Source organism: Esox lucius, chromosome 12, assembly GCF_011004845.1.
Source record: "Esox lucius isolate fEsoLuc1 chromosome 12, fEsoLuc1.pri, whole genome shotgun sequence".
In the NCBI taxonomy this organism is placed as follows: domain Eukaryota; kingdom Metazoa; phylum Chordata; class Actinopteri; order Esociformes; family Esocidae; genus Esox; species Esox lucius.
This window is the reverse complement of record NC_047580.1, coordinates 31,965,529-31,983,559: the sequence shown is the minus strand read 5'-3', so window position 1 is coordinate 31,983,559 and position 18,031 is coordinate 31,965,529. Positions and strand designations below refer to the sequence as shown.

The following is an 18,031-nucleotide window of genomic DNA, read 5'->3' as shown; positions in this document are numbered from 1 at the left end:
AAATCATACATATGGGACTATGTTTAGGCTAACAATCATTTTGAGAACCTTTCTGGTGATTTGGGCATGTTGCTTCTGCCTTTCTCTCTGTTTCTCATTTGCTGTTTTCCCCCTAGTTATGCTAAACTCCTCTTTGTTCTATCCTTCTTGTACACTCTCTCTGTTCCTAGTGCAGAATTGAGGGGATGACCAAAGCCAGGTAAAGAAAACCCTTGAATGTCTGCACCCTTTCCCACTGTTTTCTGCTCAGTCTGCGCTCTGTCTTCATCCAGTTCCTCCTCCACACTTTCCTCCTTCACACTTTCCTCCTTCACTCCGTCACACTTTCCTCCGAGCGATGTGTTGTGTTCAGTAAGGTTAGGGTCGTGAGCAGTGTGTCGTTCAATAAGGTTAGCCATATTTGGGTGACAGGCAAGGGTCTGAAACAGCGACGGCCTAACTGAACACTTCCCATAAGAAACAATTGCATTTGGCTGTTATAAAACATGTTGCTTACCTTAGACACTGAATGGTACGACCACTCGGGAATCACCTGTGACTTTGAAGGGAGATCTCGGGATTTGGGAAACCAATTCAACTATACTATTTGTTTTTTCTGCATGCCGTTAGAAGGAAGCTAGCATTTGGCGTATATTAGCTGGCTCCTCTCCAAACCAGGGTAATGGTACAATCCATTGGATAGTGTGGTCCCCTATTGACATCCCCCCAGGTTACTGTATCTGGGACAGCTAGCTAGCTACTTGTTAAGCTACTTGTTATCACTAATTGTTGTGGATGGTCTCCTTCTTTATATAATTAGTAACAGACTAATAAGGTAAATGTACAACCAAGTAAAGATTTGTGAAACCATGAGTTACCATTTCAGGGTATTTCGTGGTTTTATGTTTTGAGTAGCTAGACGCAGGTTTTCATTGGTTATAAGTGCTGGCTTGCATTCACCAATTACTTCCAGCAATTGAGCTAAGCTAATCAAAATCCTTAAACTTTCGGTAAGCACCACAGAGACAAACAAATGGAAAAATTAACCGAAGTCCCAAATTACAGTGCTGTCCCTTTTATGAAAGGAAATGCCATCAGCACAACTGGTGTTCGAAACAGACACACGTCAGGCTTCACCGTTATTTTCCAGAGTAAAACACTGTTTGGTCGACATTATTGTGGGCACATGCAGTCTCACCGTTTGAATGGTCTTTATGATCACACCATTACACTGCTGACGACTTCCATTCCACATTGTTGTCGTTGTTTGGTTTTTAAGCACTGCTCAGTTGGGAATGCATACAATCCATCGTCTTGAATGTTGGTCATTTAGGCACAGACCAATCAGTTTCCAATGTCAGATGTTGAATGTCTGCTAACGTTGTGTCTCAATGTGAAACATCTTTATTCTGTCGGCATCTTAAGACAAATATAACAATACTATAAGCATGCTCCTTTTGACCGTTGATTTCGAATGTCATCTCTTATTACTGTGGGCGGGAGTAAAAGTGAATGCTGATTGGTTAAAATCCTGGAACTGATTTGGTTCTTTCCCTCCCCAGGCCTTTACACCGTCCAGAGACCTGCTCCCCCTCTCCCACTGCTGGCATCAATCGCTGAAGAACTGGTTAACCAACATCTCATTCACTCCTCTTCCCCTTCAGCGGACCACTCTACCCCACATCACTCCCCACCTCCACCTCTCCCTCCATCCACGCCAGCAGCCATCCTTACCCTGTCCCCCGCTTCCCAGGGTGAGGCAGACTGCAGGGGGGAGGAAGGTCTCGTCAAGGGGAGGGGGGACGGCAGGAGACCCCCTGTTCTTCTCAGGACCATCTCAGCCCCCGTGGATCCCGTCCCAAGGGATTCACGTGACCCCAAGGACCTAAACCTGTCACGCAACAGCCCGTCGTTGCCCATGGAGCGGACGTTGGCCCGCGCGGACGCACAGCGCTCTCCGGCGGGCCGCACAAAGGAAGGCGGCGAGCTACCGGCCGTCTCCAGGCCCCAGAAGGTCCAGGCCGCAAGAGAGCTGTTCGGCGGCAGCCCAGCACGCACCCCCGTCAGACGGTCGAAAAGCGAGGGCAACACGCGGACGTCGCCCAGGGGAGAGCAGCCGCCGTCGGCCGTGCCGGAGTTGTGCACGGACGCCACCCTGAACGACCAGCTGTGGAGCCGGCTAGAACCCGGGCCGGGCAGCCACCGGGACAGTGTGTCCTCGTCCTCCAGCGTCTCATCAAACGACACGGTCATCGACCTGTCCATGCCCAACCTGGCTCGGAAGAGCCTCTCCTGCCTAAGCGGTGCCGCGTCCACGCCCGACGGCCCGGAGCCCCCCTCCTGGGTCAACAGGCCGCGCTCGGCCGTCGCCCCCTTCGACAGCCCCCGAGTCAGCAAGAGCAAGTCCAGCCCGAACCTGCGGGAGGGTCACCCGGAGGGGCCGGAGGACGACCTGCAGCCCCGGCCCCTTGGGGAGCGGAGAGAGCCCCCGGCGGACTCCCCCAGCAGGGTGGCCCAGAGGAGACACACCTGGAGCCGCCTTTACATGGAGGGGCTGAGGCAGTCCTCGTCACCGGCCAAGAAGCCGTCGGCCGCCTCGGCCCTCGCCGCCAAACCCCTTGATGCCGGGGCCTCGATGTCCAAGAGCCTGGGGGACCTGACGTCGGACGACATCGCCTGCAACTTCGACAGCAAGTACCGCAGCATCAGCCGCAGCTTCATCGTCAGGCCGTCGCGGGGCGACCCGCGGCGACGCCCCGGGGCACCTCGGCCCCAGCCCAGCGACCTGACGGAGCGGCTGAGGAGGCTGACGGACGTCGAGCCCCTGACCGCCCGTGACTTCGCCCCGCAGCCGGGGCGGGAGCCCGCAGGGGAGGCCGAGGAGGAGGCCCCGCTGCGGAGGATGTCGTCGCGGAGCCAGAGCAGGGTACGCTACATCGCCAACAGAGCCAAGCAGGCCCAGGAGAGGCAGCGGCTCCAGACCCAGCCCTCCGCTAACGCTAGCATTAGCGGTAGCCCCATCGAGGAGCGGGGAAACCCGGAGGGTGCGTGCTGTGTTGCCCGGAGCCCCTGTGCTAGCCTGGACCTGCTGAGCCAGCTCAGCCCCCCGGGGACACAGTCCCAGACCCAGATACAGTCCCAGACCCAGACCTCCCTGAACTCTGACAACAACGAGCTGTTCTTCATGCTCAAGCTCTGAGAATCAAAGACTCACTTTGGAACAGAGCGTGAGAGACACTGGACCTGTTTAAAATTCCATCCGGATTTCTAAGGGGGACTGTGTCATTTTTAAACAGAGGAAATTCTGTATGTCTTCACAGGACACATTTTTGAAATGTTTAATTATGCACCAAATAAGGATAGTTCTTTCATAAATGTACAGTTACAAGCACAGTTTTGCTCTACTCAATGTCTTAGTCCACTGCTCAGTAACCCACATAATCGATAAACATCTGTAGACACCAAACGCCTAGCAAGTCACTGGAAGTCATCTTTTACTACACCAGTGACAACCCATATCAAATAATAATAAAACAAATAATATAAAACAGCTGTGAGTTGTTATATGAAAGCATGCTTTATCAATGCAGTCATCTGTTTGTATCAAATGAGGAACGATGGAATGTAATTGGTTTTTGTGTGCCTGATTGTCTAGAATCGCAGTGACATCCATGTTTTGAAAAGTTGCCATGATCCTAACATAGCAATAGAGAAACATTTGTGAGATTCCAATTCTAAAAACTTTTAAAACTTGAAATCTATACTGTAATTTTAAGCTTAAGATTCAATAATAAACTGTTAACTCATTGTACAGTAAATCATCAGTAGCCCAGCTATGTGCTAGCAATATTTTAAAAACAATTATTATTGTGTATTATACATCCGATAAGGTAGTGGATGGATTTTAATAACGACTAGACTGTTGTTTAAGCAAAGGACCATGCAGACTTTGCTAAAAACAGTCAAAGGTAAAAAAAAAAAGAAAAAATCCCCCAAAACAATAAGTATTTTTAAACATTTTATTTTAATAATATGCGTACAGTGAAGTGTGATATTCTACTCATGTTGCCCGTTTTTAATTTGAATGCATGTACTCAAAGCACTGTTATGTACGTATCTTATTTTATAATACGAGAAAATATTTTTTATTTAGGAACTGTTTTGTCAACTTTTTTGCATAGTGTTCAGGCTGTTGAATGACGTGGTTGGTTACAGTCTTTGTAAATACTTTGAACCTAGCACGTTTATTTGAACTGTTGGCTACTGTTTGCACTGCCAAGCAAGTTCTCTGCAACCTTTGAGGAAAAGTAGTTATTCGAGTTTTAAAAAATCACATGTAATTATTAACTGAATAAATCTCAACTGTATATTACATATGCTTTTACATGCTTCAATCCAGTCCCATTGCAGTCTCGTCTGTGTTGGGAGTTAATATTTATCCTGGTCAGCGCCAGTTGAAGTGATCCTTCCAGAGGTTGACTTGTTAAACCACTCGTTCTTGGCTAGGCCACCTCGTTAGCTGCCCTAATTACGGACTGCCTGGCTGGGCTGTATTGACTAGCCGTCACCTCTCCCAACCTCATCGGCGTAGTTCACAAGACTCCGGGGTGGGTGAAAATGTCGCGGACAATGACTGTGGCCACTATACATGGCCGCTCAATCGCCAGAGAAAAGGAACGGCGAGAAAAACAGCCTCTCTATTCCGTTTGCCACCCAAGATATTTGACGGTAAACTGGGGCGGACGCACTTCTAATAATGCAGCTGTTCGTTTGTAAGGCCAGCATACAAACCTCATATCACGCTTTGCTAAATGATGACCGAAAATACATCTGGAGAGCTACAAAGAAGTATTTTGTATGCATGAAATCGCTCGTTGTTGGTAAAGCCCAGTGGTTAATATGCAGTGTTTAATAGGCAATCCAGATTGTCTCACTCCTTCGTAAAGCATGCATAGGTTGTAGGTAATTTAACGTGGCAGTGATTAAACCGGTGAAACGACTATAAGCTTGTTTATGCCCTAGACTGTCAATCAAAGGACACAGCATTTTTGGTTGCCTAGGCAATGGCCATCTCTTGTGGAACCGTTGGCCACAGCCAAGGCCCTCTGGGAGAGGCTTCTGAGGCGCGACATGCTCCTTTTAGCGCCACAGACTGTGCCCCGCTGTCTCACGGACAAAAGACGGCTTCATTAGGATTCTGAGGGGAACTTCGACTCCCCTCTTCAAACCGTGTGTATCCAGTTGATTGGCCACGGCTCAGCCCTCCAACCAAAGGCCGGAGCTCTATTGAGCCACTACTGAACTGAGGGACTGATGTTGTCACAGGGCTTCGAATGCTCCCCTACTCCACCAAGCTCCAGCACCCCATGACTCCTAGCTCAGAACTTTTGGATTTTCTCTGGAGGGCATTGAGATTTATGGAATTAAGTCAATAAAGTTTGTAAGACTGAACGCTGTATGAATTCACCTTCTGTTGCGAGGGCTCCAGGCTTTTCTCCAAAGTTTACACCACTGAAAAGATGAGTTAATTTCCCCATGGTAATCTCTATAGTTAATTTGAACAGGGGCTGTCTTTTGCTTTGACATATCTGATTATTGAATAGCGGGGTGATTCAAGTGTCTCTGATGTTATCGTGGGGATTAACTAGAAATAACCACCCAGGCCAATGCCAAAATAAACAGGTTAAACATTCATGCAGCTCAATTTCCTTCTAGGCAAAAACATTTGTTTAATCATCTAATTCTGCCCCACGCACAAACTCTGGCCATACCCTCAAAAGGATTCTTCTAGAACAGTTCTCTCTCCCTCTCTCTCACTGTTCTCTTGCCAATAACTCCTTCAGTTTTCTTCAAGAATAGGATGATTGTTTTCTGTGACCACACATTTTCCTGTGGTTTTAGCTCTCCTCATGATTCCCAAAGGATTCGCCAGGGTTGGAAATCTGCCGCTCATTGCGGCAATCATCTCCCTGACTCCTGGGAAATGCATCCCCTGTTCCAGCCGTTTTTTTTTTCACTATCTTTTAGGACAAGTGGGGATGAGGGGTTGTAGTCTCTCTTATGTAATCTGACAACAATTGTCAACACTGATATTGTGAACTAATACAGACCAGTTCTGTCTTTTGTCCACTAATTTGCATCCTGACAAATCACATCATATCATGTCCGGTCATTTTCAAAGCTGATTGGTCAAAAAGACAATTAGGAAAAAGTATCAGAATTGGACTGCATATGTAAAAGCAACTTAATCGAATAGCCCCAGTTTATAGAGTCACATTGACAGCGTCATTCTTGGTTGAGCCTGTCTGATCTCAGAGTGCAGACAGGATCTCTTCTAGAGATTATATAAAAACAATCACAGCACTGGTACATAAACACTTCATTAGGGGGATAACTGCTCTAGTCATTTTGATTTCTGTAGTCTAGAGAATTCAACCCCCCCCCTTTCATTGTTCATTGTTCATAGATGAACTATAGCCTATATGTTTCTGTTCATCTTCTGTTGGACCACAGTATAACAGGGTTGCTCTGTGGTCACCAAAACATCTGGCCATAAAATATAAAAGCCATAAAACATTTTGCCCAGAAAAAACGAAATGATCCAGTGTTTTTTCCGCCTTTTGTCCTGGGTCCACATCGTTTCCATCCATGTCGAATCCACCACTATATAAATCTTCTGTATTGATGGGTTGTGGTACTTCAGCCAGCCCCCCCCCCCCCCCCCCCTCTCCATTGGCTACCAGGAACCTTTCATAAACACTCCTTACGTGTGGGGGAAATACAAAGTATGGGGGCTTTGGTTTGAAATCTGACCAATAACTGAGCAATTTCTAGAGCCAACAAGGTTCTTGTCTGTGACAGTTAACCCTTATTTAAGTTCCGGTGCATTTCATGTTTTGCAGCCCACCAAATAATCGAATCCTGAATTGCCTTAATCTGATGTTTATACCAAGAAAAGTGAACAAAAACACACGATAAAGCAGAGTTTACTGGGATCCAACCCACATATTTTTACTCCTCCTTGAATGTCCAACCCCTTTATAGCCCCCACATTCCATTGAATACTATGTTTGCCTTCTTCCACTCCACCAGAGCTGCTTCTCTACTTAGTAGGACAGAACATCTAAGGTAGGAAAATTTGTTGGACTTGATTTCCTAGATCATTCAAATGGAAAAACTCACTTTTACCAGCTACAGAATCTTACTGATGTTTTACTGTTCTAGTTCCTATCATTAGACAATGTTTATGATCCATTTGGGATGTGTTAGTGTACACAGTATGTGTTCTGAAGCTGTTATACAGTATGCATTCTATATAGGTATGTTATATAGTACGTTTTTATTGAGCTACAAAACATGAAGTATTATGCTTTCAAATTAATTTGGAAATTAAATTTGAACCACTTTAGGCATGGTCCAAATGATTGTCAATGGATAACACTTAGTCAAAAGCATTTCACTTGTTAAAAAAGTGATGCAGAAAATATATTTTTTATAGCCTGAGACGATATTCCCCATGATCTGCTGAAATGGCTAACTTTAATTATTATTGTGAAAAAAAGAAAAAGATTTGAAGTAATACACATCAGGGTTAAACTATTTTGAGAGTGCCAGTTTGTAGATCTTTTATTGATAGAATTAACATGTGTTCATAAGCAATTGCTTGCTATGGTTAGGGTTAGATTTAGATTAAGGGTAAGAGTTTAGGTTAGGTTTAGGTTTAGAAGTTTCGCCTTGTCCTGGACTTAAAACAATCATGCTCAATAAATATTTTTGTCCATGATTAGGCTTAATTAGGCTAAACCTTTCAGACTGTAACATTAATAATTATTTAGAAATAAGAGCTCAATACGACAGTGATTTCACACGTAGGGCATGGAAATTTGGCCCTGAGCCATTCAGGGAGGAAGCATTGGGATGTTGGACAGGGCTGCCTAGTCTCATTGTGTTCCAGTGACCTCTTGTGGTAGGTTGGGCCCCTGCAAGCTCAATCATGGTCGCTGGCCAAAGAATGCGCTCTCCCCACAGCACAATGTGCTAATGAATACTTCTTGGTTGAGTGAGGAGTACATTAAGAAGTAGCTGGCATATTCTGCGTTTAGGCAAGTACATAAGCAAATTGGATATCCCAAAATTGTAAGAGAAAAGTTAAGTATTAAAACAAATGTAATAACAGACCAATAATGTATTGTGTAAATTGATTAACAGGTGTTCTGTACATAACATTATTTCTTCAATAACTGTCAGTTAGTTTTTTGCTGAATTTGATTCAGTTATACCATAGCCATGTTAAAACTGATAAGATTTTAATGCCATCGCATAGCAGTCAATACAAACTGAAATCCATAAAACTGTAATTAAACATGTATCTTCTTTGAGTTTAATGGATTAACCTTTGTCACTCTTATAATTCTCAGGTTCAGAAGTTGACATCATGAAGGTGTTTATTGTATCAGTTGTATTTGCGGTTGCATTGCTGTCTGGATTTTGCACTGCAGGTAAAAATATATTATCCAAGTGTGTCCAAAGTCATGTTTAACAGTAACAATATGGTTAGGATTTCAGGTTAGGAATCTGATCTTGGATCTGCGTTTTGGGACAATTTCTACTTTAATTCAAATACATGTATTTTATAGGGACAGTGCACATTAATCAACCTTTCTACAAAAATGCCAGTTTTAGCCAGTCGGGGAAATATTCAATTTAATGGGTATGTTATTAAAAACAAATTAATCTCCCAGTGCTTAATCCTCCCTTCTATCTATCTATGCTGCACTGGCTCCGGGCAGATACCGTGTTGAAGGTACAAGGCAGTGACTGCTTCATTCAAACTTTACTATGATAAGAATTTTAACAGGAGCTAGCTGGCTTACTGAAGGAAACATCATTTTGTGCTGTACTCTATAAGCGGGTTAGCCTCCCTTTTCTAACAGGAAGTGACTGGCTCAGGTTGGACTGCATGTAATGAACAGTTGTTTCTTTACATTGTCATCTGTGAGAAACCCTGCTCTATTTGCTGAGATCAAAAGATGACCAAAACTCAGGTCAAAAGGATATTCTGCCAGGCTTACATGCGCTGTGCCTCATAGACCGGGGACCAGATTGGGTATTCATTAACCATAATTCTTCACTATAGTGACCCCTAGTGGCATCATTTGAAAGTGGTGAAGATTCCACTGTCTTAGGGTATGTATAGAAAATACGGGGGGGAAATAAGAATGAATTAAAATATTTTGAACATACTGAGCGACCATGCTGTGGAAAGCTCCCTTCTAGCACTGTTTGCAGTTCGCTTCCAGTCCCAAACCAGCCTGGAGGCCAGCCTTTCAAAGTCCTCCAACATCCCAGCAAGAGGGAGCCCCTGAATTGTCAGTGTCTCGACATCTGACTCTTTTGATTGGCCGAGGCTGGACCGCTGGAACCCCATCAAAGTGTCAGTGCCTCATCAGATCTGGCAAGCAACCATTTCTCACGAGCTGTACGAAAGGATGTCAGTCATGGCCAACAATGAGTGTGATAAATCAATTGAGCCTGCGGTCAGTGTCTTGGGGCAGGCCCATGAAATGACAGGCATCTCCGTGGATTTGTCGTTCAAAATTACTGTTGACGTGCATCAGCGTGTCACTTGGCACCATGCAATCCAGAGGGAGCCCCCCCACACTGCGCTGGACACTTTGTGTGGAGCGAAATGGTGCCCCCTGGCACCTCCGCTTCCCCTCCCACCCGGCCCTCTACCATGGCAGGGCTTGTTAGGTCCTGAGATGGACACAGTTGAAATGGCATTGATTGGTCACAGTCAGTCGACGGCAACCAAAACAAGTCTGGGTGTCAAGCTTGCTGACTGCAGGGAGAGGGCGGGGTGTGGAGCGGGGGTGTGACCCCGTTCTGGTGCAGGGGGTTGGAATGGTTGGTTCCCGGAAGACGTCTTTAAGGGGGCACAGGGTGGGTAGGATCCTGCTTCAGTCTCACAACGGGGGGGGTGTAACGTGGCCCTGTGGTACCCCATAACTGTCACCCTGAATTTCTCTGCAAAATGGGCTTGTTATCATTGGAGAGAAAGGAGTCTCTGTAGAAAGCTGCTGAACAATGCTGCCATTGTCCTTCATCCTGGGTCTTATCTACTGAAGTTTGAGAGGATGGAGCGGAACATCTGAGGATACGCTTCGTTAGTGGCCCTCAAAATAGTTTTGAACCAGATACAACACATGAACAGAAGCAAGGTCGGGAAAAATGGGTCAAGATTAATTGTGTTCAGTCATCACTTATGTTGTCTTTCATTACTCAGACAGTGTATGTACGAATTTGTATGTGTTCACATGTTTGGTATTTTTCTTTTTCAGGGCCTGCTGAGTTATCTGTCACTACTATATTGGTAAGGGATAAACACACTATAACATGAGAATTTTCAGTGACTTCAGAATGGAACATTTTACCGGGGACAAACTGGTCAACAAACTGATATAGGGAACATACTGTAGAATGAATTGGGACACTAACCTTTATTCATCAATTAGCCTGATTTAAATTGAACCCCAAACTGGTTGCCATTACGAATGTACATGCTGACTTATGACGGGCTGAAGCTCACTAGTAATCCAAAATGACTCTTATGTTTAAGATTTGATCCACTATGTCTGTTTCTCTCCCAACAGCAAGAACCGTTCACCATTACCACAGGGTCTGACCTGGAGGGATACTGCATGGACCTGCTGGCGGAGCTCGCCAAGAAGTTGGGCTTCAAGTACAAAGTGCATCTGGTGAAGGATGGCAAATACGGGAAACAGGACAAGAGCGGCAACTGGTTTGGGATGATCGGCGAGTTAGTCCGAGGGGTAAGTCCCCCGAGCAGAAGGCAGTAAGGGGTGGATGACTGTTGGGCCGGAGGATTAGTTGTCGCTCAGGCTTGTGTTCGGTAGGCTGTACGTGGATGTACAGGTAGGTATACTCGCTCGCTCTGTGTGTGTGTGTGTGTGTGTGTGTGTGTCCGGACTCTGATCTGTCTGTTGCGTATCTGTCTGCGTCTGTCTGTTCGCCCTGTCTCTACCTGTCTGCGAGTTCGGATGTTCATTTGCGTCGGTCTATCAGCAGAAATGGCTCGTATTTCTTTAATCTGTGTTAAAAGTACTTTTTCTGGCCCGAATTATAATGTTTATTGTAAAGTACTTAAGAGGGCTGTGTTTTTTGTTTTACAAAATGTTTTTCAACGGCCTTGATGGAAATGCAATCTTTTCCGAGGGTAAGACAAATTAAAATAATAATAATGTCATTGAGAGAGAGAACGCATTGTAAGAGTTTATTTTTACATTTACGTTTCTGTTATTTGGTCACCAGAGCTTCTTAAAGTGAGTACAATCAACTAACGTAGATACTGTACATAACCTCAGATCATGCTCACAGCTAATTTATTTTTGAATAACTGTTACTGAGAAAGATAATGCTGTTCAGGACTGGGGGGGGACACACGCGCACTTGTACCTTTGGCACCGAAAAAACTAAATACTTATTTACCAGCTAGATAGAATGCTTTGCCTAAGTACTCTGTATTTGATTTAAATGGTAGGTCTTCATAAACTGTAGGTTGTATCTTGCCCCCGACTGTCTATCAGGAGGCTGACCTGGCTGTTGCCCCACTCACCCTCACCGCCACCAGGGAACAGTCAGTGGAGATGAGCACCCCCTTCATGCAGACAGGCATCAGCTTCATCCTGAGCAGGGAGCTAGGCACCGAGGAGGGCCACTCCTTCAGCTTCCTCCTCCCGTTCTCCACGGCGATGTGGGTGGGCATCATCGTGGCCTTCCTGGTGACCGGCCTATCCATTTTCCTGGTGTCCAGGTGAGAGACCGTCATCGCCTTGGACCCGTAATAAATCAAACCCTGTCCCAAGCCCTTCACAATGTCTTACTCATCAAACCCCGTCCCCAGCCCTTCACAATGTCTTACTCATCAAACCCCGTCCCCAGCCCTTCACAATGTCTTACTCATCAAACCCCGTCCCCAGCCCTTCACAATGTCTTACTCATCAAACCCCGTCCCCAGCCCTTCACAATGTCTTTCTCTTCAAACCCCGTCCCCAGCCCTTCACAATGTCTTACTCATCAAACCCCGTCCCCAGCCCTTCACAATGTCTTACTCATCAAACCCCGTCCCCAGCCCTTCACAATGTCTTACTCATCAAACCCCGTCCCCAGCCCTTCACAATGTCTTACTCATCAAACCCCAGCCCTTCACAATGTCTTACTCATCAAACCCCGTCCCCAGCCCTTCACAATGTCTTACTCATCAAACCCCGTCCCCAGCCCTTCACAATGTCTTACTCATCAAACCCCGTCCCCAGCCCTTCACAATGTCTTACTCATCAAACCCCGTCCCCAGCCCTTCACAATGTCTTACTCATCAAACCCCGTCCCCAGCCCATCACAATGTCTTACTCATCAAACCCCAGCCCTTCACAATGTCTTACTCATCAAACCCCGTCCCCAGCCCTTCACAATGTCTTACTCATCAAACCCCGTCCCCAGCCCTTCACAATGTCTTTCTCTTCAAACCCCATCCCCAGCCCTTCACAATGTCTTTCTCATCCAATGACATCAATGAGACTGAGTAAAAATAAGTGAGGAGTCACTCTGTCACGCATAATAAAAGATGTCTCCATTCAAATTTTAGGTAATGCAATTAAGCATAAAGTGCGCCCGGTGTCCTTTAAGCACACCTAGCATGGGAAATGTTTGTAGTTGAAATAATAGAACTTCATTGGAAGCAGAAACTTTCACAAGTGGTACTGCTTATTCATCCCTGTAAGTATCTGTTTTGGCCACTGTCCAGAGAACTGCTGTAAAAGAAAACAAATCTCAATGGTCACTTTGTTTTTTTCACTGCCCACGCCAGAATAAGCCCCTCCGAGTGGGCTGACCCCGAAACAGATGAACACAGCTTCACCCTCATGCATAGCTTCTGGTACATCACCGGAGCCCTGACCCTGCAAGGTAAAGCCAAATCACCCCTGACACAAACCTGCTGCTGCTAGGTCAAGGTTCAACAGAGCCAGGCTTTCTTTTTACCAGTAGCGTCTAGACAGGGGTTTATGTTCCTGATTAGACTAGGATTAGACTATATATACACAGCTCTTGAAAAAACACTGCACCTTTTTCTTTTCGTTTTCCAAAAAGGAGCGTTCAATTTGCATTGGTTAATTTTAACCATTCTGTTTCACTCAAAACCTTCCTTTTCGACTTTTTTGGAAAGGAAAAAAAAAAGGACATTTTCACTTAGGGGTGTACTCACTTTTGTTGCCAGCGGTTTAGACATTAATGGCTGTGTGTTGATTTATTTTGAGGGGACAGCAAATTTTCACTGTTATACAAGCTGTACACTCACTACTTTACATTGTAGCAAAGAGTCATTTCTTCAGTGCTGTCACATGAAAAGATATACTCAAATATTTACAAGAATGTGAGGGGTGTACTCACTTTTGTGATATATACACACACTCACCTAAAGGATTATTAGGAACATCTGTTCAATTTCTCATTAATGCAATTATCTAATCAACCAATCACATGGCAGTTGCTTCAATGCATTTAGGGGTGTGGTCCTGGTCAACACAATTTCCTGAACTCCAAACTGAATGTCAGAATGGAAAAGAAAGGTGATTTAAGCAATTTTGAGCGTGGCATGGTTGTTGGTGCCAGACGGGCCGGTCTGAGTATTTCACAATCTGCTCAGTTACTGGGATTTTCACACACAACCATTACTAGAGTTTACAAAGAATGGTGTGAAAATGGAAGAACATCCAGTATGCGACAGTCCTGTGGGCGAAAATGCCTTGTTAATGCTAGAGGTCAGAGGAGAATGGGCCGACTGATTCAAGCTGATAGAAGAACACCTTTGACTGAAATAACCACTCGTTACAACCGAGGTATGCAGCAAAGCATTTGTGAAGAGTACAACCTTGAGGCGGATGGGCTACAACCGCAGAAGACCCCACCGGGTACCGCTCATCTCCACTACAAATAGGGAAAAGAGGCTACAATTTGCACAAGCTCACCAAAATTGGACAGTTGAAGACTGGAAGAATGTTGCCTGGTCTGATGAGTCTCGATTTCTGTTGAGACATTCAGATGATAGAGTCAGAATTTGGCGTAAATAGAATGAGAACATGGATCCATTATGCCTTGTTACCACTGTGCAGGCTGGTGGTGGTGGTGTAATGGTGTGGGGGATGTTTTCTTGGCACACTTTAGGCCCCTTAGTGCCAATTGGGCATCATTTAAATGCCACGGCCTACCTGAGCATTGTTTCTGACCATGTCCATCCCTTTATGAACACCACGTACCCATCCTCTGATGGCTACTTCCAGCAGGATAATGCACCATGTCACAAAGCTCGAATCATTTCAAATTGGTTTCTTGAACATGACAATGAGTTCACTGTACTGAAATGGCCCCCACAGTCACCAGATCTCAACTCAATAGAGCATCTTTGGGATGTGATGGAACGGGAGCTTCGTGCCCTGGATGTGCATCCCACAAATCTCCATCAACTGCAAGATGCTATCCTATCAATATGGGCCAACATTTCTAAAGAATGCTTTCAGCACCTTGTTGAATCAATGCCACGTAGAATTTAGGCAGTTCTGAAGGCGAAAGGGGGTCAAACACAGTATTAGTATGGTGTTCCTAATAATACTTTAGGTGAGTGTATTTATATATATATATCTATATCTTTATGTATGGTGTGTCCTCAGGCGCCGGGCCACACCCAAAAGGTCTGTCTGGTCGTGTTGTCAGCGCTGTCTGGTGGATGTTTGCTGTGGTTCTCCTGGCCTGCTACTTCAGCAACTTCAGCGCTATGCTACGCTCGGACAACAAACACGTCTCAGTGCAGAACTTCGAGGAGCTGGCCAAGCAGGACGTGATCGACTACGGAACAGTCGAAGGCGGCTCCACGTTCAATTTCTTCAAGGTGTGTGTTGCCTTTAAAATGAATATGGGCATAAAGTAGTCAGTAAATGTCAGTTATTCCCTAGTGAATGTCTTGGTAAGGCGTGTACCGGTTCAGGTTTTCTACACTCCCTTCCGTTGATTTAAACTCCAATATTCAACAAAACCACAGGCCTATCCGTTTGCTCTTCCATTTTTAACATCCCGACATTCCCTCCCGTTTGCCAGAACTCCAACCACCCCACCTACCGACGCATCTACCAGCACATGGAGAGGAAGAAGAGCTGCGTGGCCTCCATGGAGGAGGGCAATCGCCGCGCCCTGGAGGGCAACTACGCGTTCATCGGCGAGGCGGCGTCCCTGGACGCGGGCCGCCACTGCAACCTGATCCGCAGCCCCGACCTGATCGCCATGAGGGGCTACAGCATCGCGGCGCCCCTCGGTGAGCCTCTCCTAGGCCAGGAAGGCCGCCACTCGATGAGGGTCTGGTTGCGTTTGAAGTGCGGCGCATTTTTTCTCTTGTTGGCAGCATTGCTCACACTAACCCCTCTTCTCGCTCTCTGTCTGCCTCTCCTCTGCCTCCTTCCCCTGCCAGGCTTCACAATGATGAAGAACATTACCATGGCCATTTTGCAGCTCAGTGAGTCCGGGGAGTTGGCCTACCTGCAGGAAAAGTGGTGGGCCAACAGCTGCATGCCAGAGGGAGACCGGGCGACAGAGGCCCTCCAGCCCCACATCTTGAGGGGCCTGTTTCTGCTCCTGGCCCTGGGATTGGGGCTGGGTCTCCTCATGGCCCTCCTGGAGCTTGCCTCCAAGGCCCGCAGTCAAGCCAAGGACCAGAAGGTAAAGGGACACAAGGAGTGGATAGAGAAGGGACTCTAAAAAAATAAATCTGTTATACATTATTTATTTTTTTCCCTACTCCCCAAACTACTTTTCTGTGATCTCCTCTCCTTTTTCTTAAACTCTTTTGAAAACTCCTTTGTCATCTCTCCTCCCCCCTTGTCTTTTCTCCTTTGTTCACGTTCACTCTTCTCCTCTCTCTTCTTCTCCTCTCCCTCCTCCCCGCAGAAATCCTGCTGCTCCGTGTTGTCGGCAGAATTGAGTCAGCGTTTCGGGTCGCGTGGGGTGAACCAAAGCACAGACACACCAGAGAAGGGCAAAGCATAAAGGATGTGTTTCACCGTCTGGTACTGAACAGCACCCTACAGCTGGATACAAACAAACCACCTGTAAGGACCCTCGTCCTGTCCTTGAAAGAAGCAGTATGTCCCATATCATGGGATGTCTAAATCTGTTGGTTTTATAGTTTAGCACATAGCTGCTTGATCCTCACATGTGAATACAATGGCAAGTCAGAATATATCCTCATTAGAGTATTCTACTATACTGTAGATGCCACTTTGAAAAGGAATGAGACGGCTATAGAAAACAGCAACAATAGCATGTCTTGCCCTTAGAGAGCATGACCCTCCCACTGTAGAAATAAACTACTGAGAGATTAATAGACATATTAAGTTGATACAGGCTTTGCAACTAACCTCCAGATAAGTGTTTTTACCAACTGAATATTAGCTTTTTAAATGAACGCTTTTTCTTGTGCTGCCAACATATCTAAAATGTGCTACTAAATCACATTTGATGGCTTTTTAAATTGTTTCATTATCTTTTCTCTGTAATATTTTACTTAACCTGTTTTTTTTTTACTGTCCACTCAGTAATACACATATATTTCTTAGTTAAACATTTTTCACATCTATATTCTGTCAAAAGAATGAATGGGTAGAAAAAATAAAGTTTTTTTCATATTCTATATAGTGGTGTATTGAAAGTGTAGTGTTTTGTTGCATTGAAGGGTCAGATCAAATACACAAATAATACCAAATAATGTGTGCATCCATGTGCTAGTTTAATTGGAACTAAATCTCATTGGTGAACTGAGACGTTCATTTGACTCCATAATTTGCTTACTTTTTTAGCATGAACATCACTTATTTTCAGCTAACTTACTAAATTATTCATTAAAGATTGGATATCCGCACTGCAGGGACAATAAGCTGGGAGAGGGCATCTTGGTGTTCTAGCAACAATTTTTCCAGTAGGGCAACATCAGATTAAAATAATAATAATTAGAACAGGTGAGATGTAACATATTTCTTGCCTACTATTTGTCTATTCATTGGTGATTTGCCGTTTTTAAAATTGTTCTGGGTTTATGTTTAAGCATTTCAAATAAAGAGCCGTTAGGGAGTGAGGGACTTCTTGCCGGCTCAGCGTAAAGACTCGGAATGCGCTTCACAAACTCTAAGTCGGTTCCTCTGTAAACGAAGACAGGTTTGCGTCATTAATAGAGTGACGTCTACGGTTTACCCGACAGCAATGAATGAAGCTTCAGAACGCTGGAAATACCCATGAACTTATAACAGATAATTTGATATAGTACTAAAAACTATCCAATTTCGAAATAGGAAATATGTCTACTCTGTAAATATTTAGCTTGGTGCTCTGAGAGCTCGTTGGTGGGCAGCTATTAAATTGGAACCAACATTTCAGTTAAACAAAACAAGACAATTTCAAGGGATTGATTTGCTTAAATCTTAGTAGGGTAAGATTTGGGAAAAAACGGTATGTGGATGATGATTAGGCTTAGGTGAATAAACTGTAAGGGAACCAAATGGATGCAATTTATACTTTTTTAGATATTTGATAAAATGTTTTTAGAAAATATCTTTTTGTACTGGGGTAACTGGCCCATCATGAGGTAACTGGCCCAGGGGAGCTGTTATCCAAATAGGGTTTTACACATGTATTAAAATCCATGTAATCTGTTTTATGTATAAACTTTTTTGTAAATTAATACTAATTACAGTTAGCAAGCACAAACTGAGCTCATTCATCATATTACTACTTTATTTAAAAGGTATTCAGCACTTTCTCTCTAAATAAGTGTATTACTTATCTGAAGGCTTTACTACTTGTACATAAAAAGAAAATGTATAGATCTAACTTAATTGAAACATCTCTGGAACACTTGAAAAAATTATATCAACTTACATCTGAATCGTTTTGTGGAAATATGTTGAAAAGTTGTGATGACACAGAGAACATTTTT

At 44.7% G+C, this 18,031-nt stretch overlaps 2 protein-coding genes across 11 annotated transcripts in view; both read left to right on the top strand.

Annotated features, from left to right (window-relative positions):
• The window catches only part of plch2a (phospholipase C, eta 2a), a 135,007-nt gene extending 130,656 nt beyond the window's left edge, over nt 1-4,351 (top strand). For 8 of the 10 annotated variants that reach the window (XM_010893222.3, XM_020051958.2, XM_020051959.2 and 5 more), the window contains one exon: nt 1,542-4,351. In XM_010893222.3, the coding sequence (XP_010891524.2) occupies nt 1,542-3,178 (1,637 nt within the window). In that variant the 3' untranslated portion in view covers nt 3,179-4,351. Of the gene's footprint in view, nt 1-170; nt 200-1,541 lie in introns of all 10 variants that reach the window. The other 2 variants (XM_020051963.2, XM_010893224.3) reach the window with 2 other exon arrangements.
• A 2,544-nt stretch (nt 4,352-6,895) lies between these two features.
• Nucleotides 6,896-16,734, top strand: si:ch211-251b21.1 (PBP2_iGluR_non_NMDA_like domain-containing protein). The gene is made up of 10 exons (XM_010893225.4): nt 6,896-7,107; nt 8,397-8,477; nt 10,320-10,351; nt 10,632-10,811; nt 11,586-11,812; nt 12,866-12,963; nt 14,724-14,941; nt 15,148-15,361; nt 15,515-15,762; nt 15,991-16,734. The coding sequence occupies exons 2-10, from the start codon at nt 8,414-8,416 to the stop codon at nt 16,087-16,089; spliced, it is 1,380 nt and encodes a 459-aa protein (XP_010891527.2). The 5' UTR covers nt 6,896-7,107; nt 8,397-8,413; the 3' UTR covers nt 16,090-16,734.
• The last annotated feature ends 1,297 nt before the right edge of the window (nt 16,735-18,031 follow it).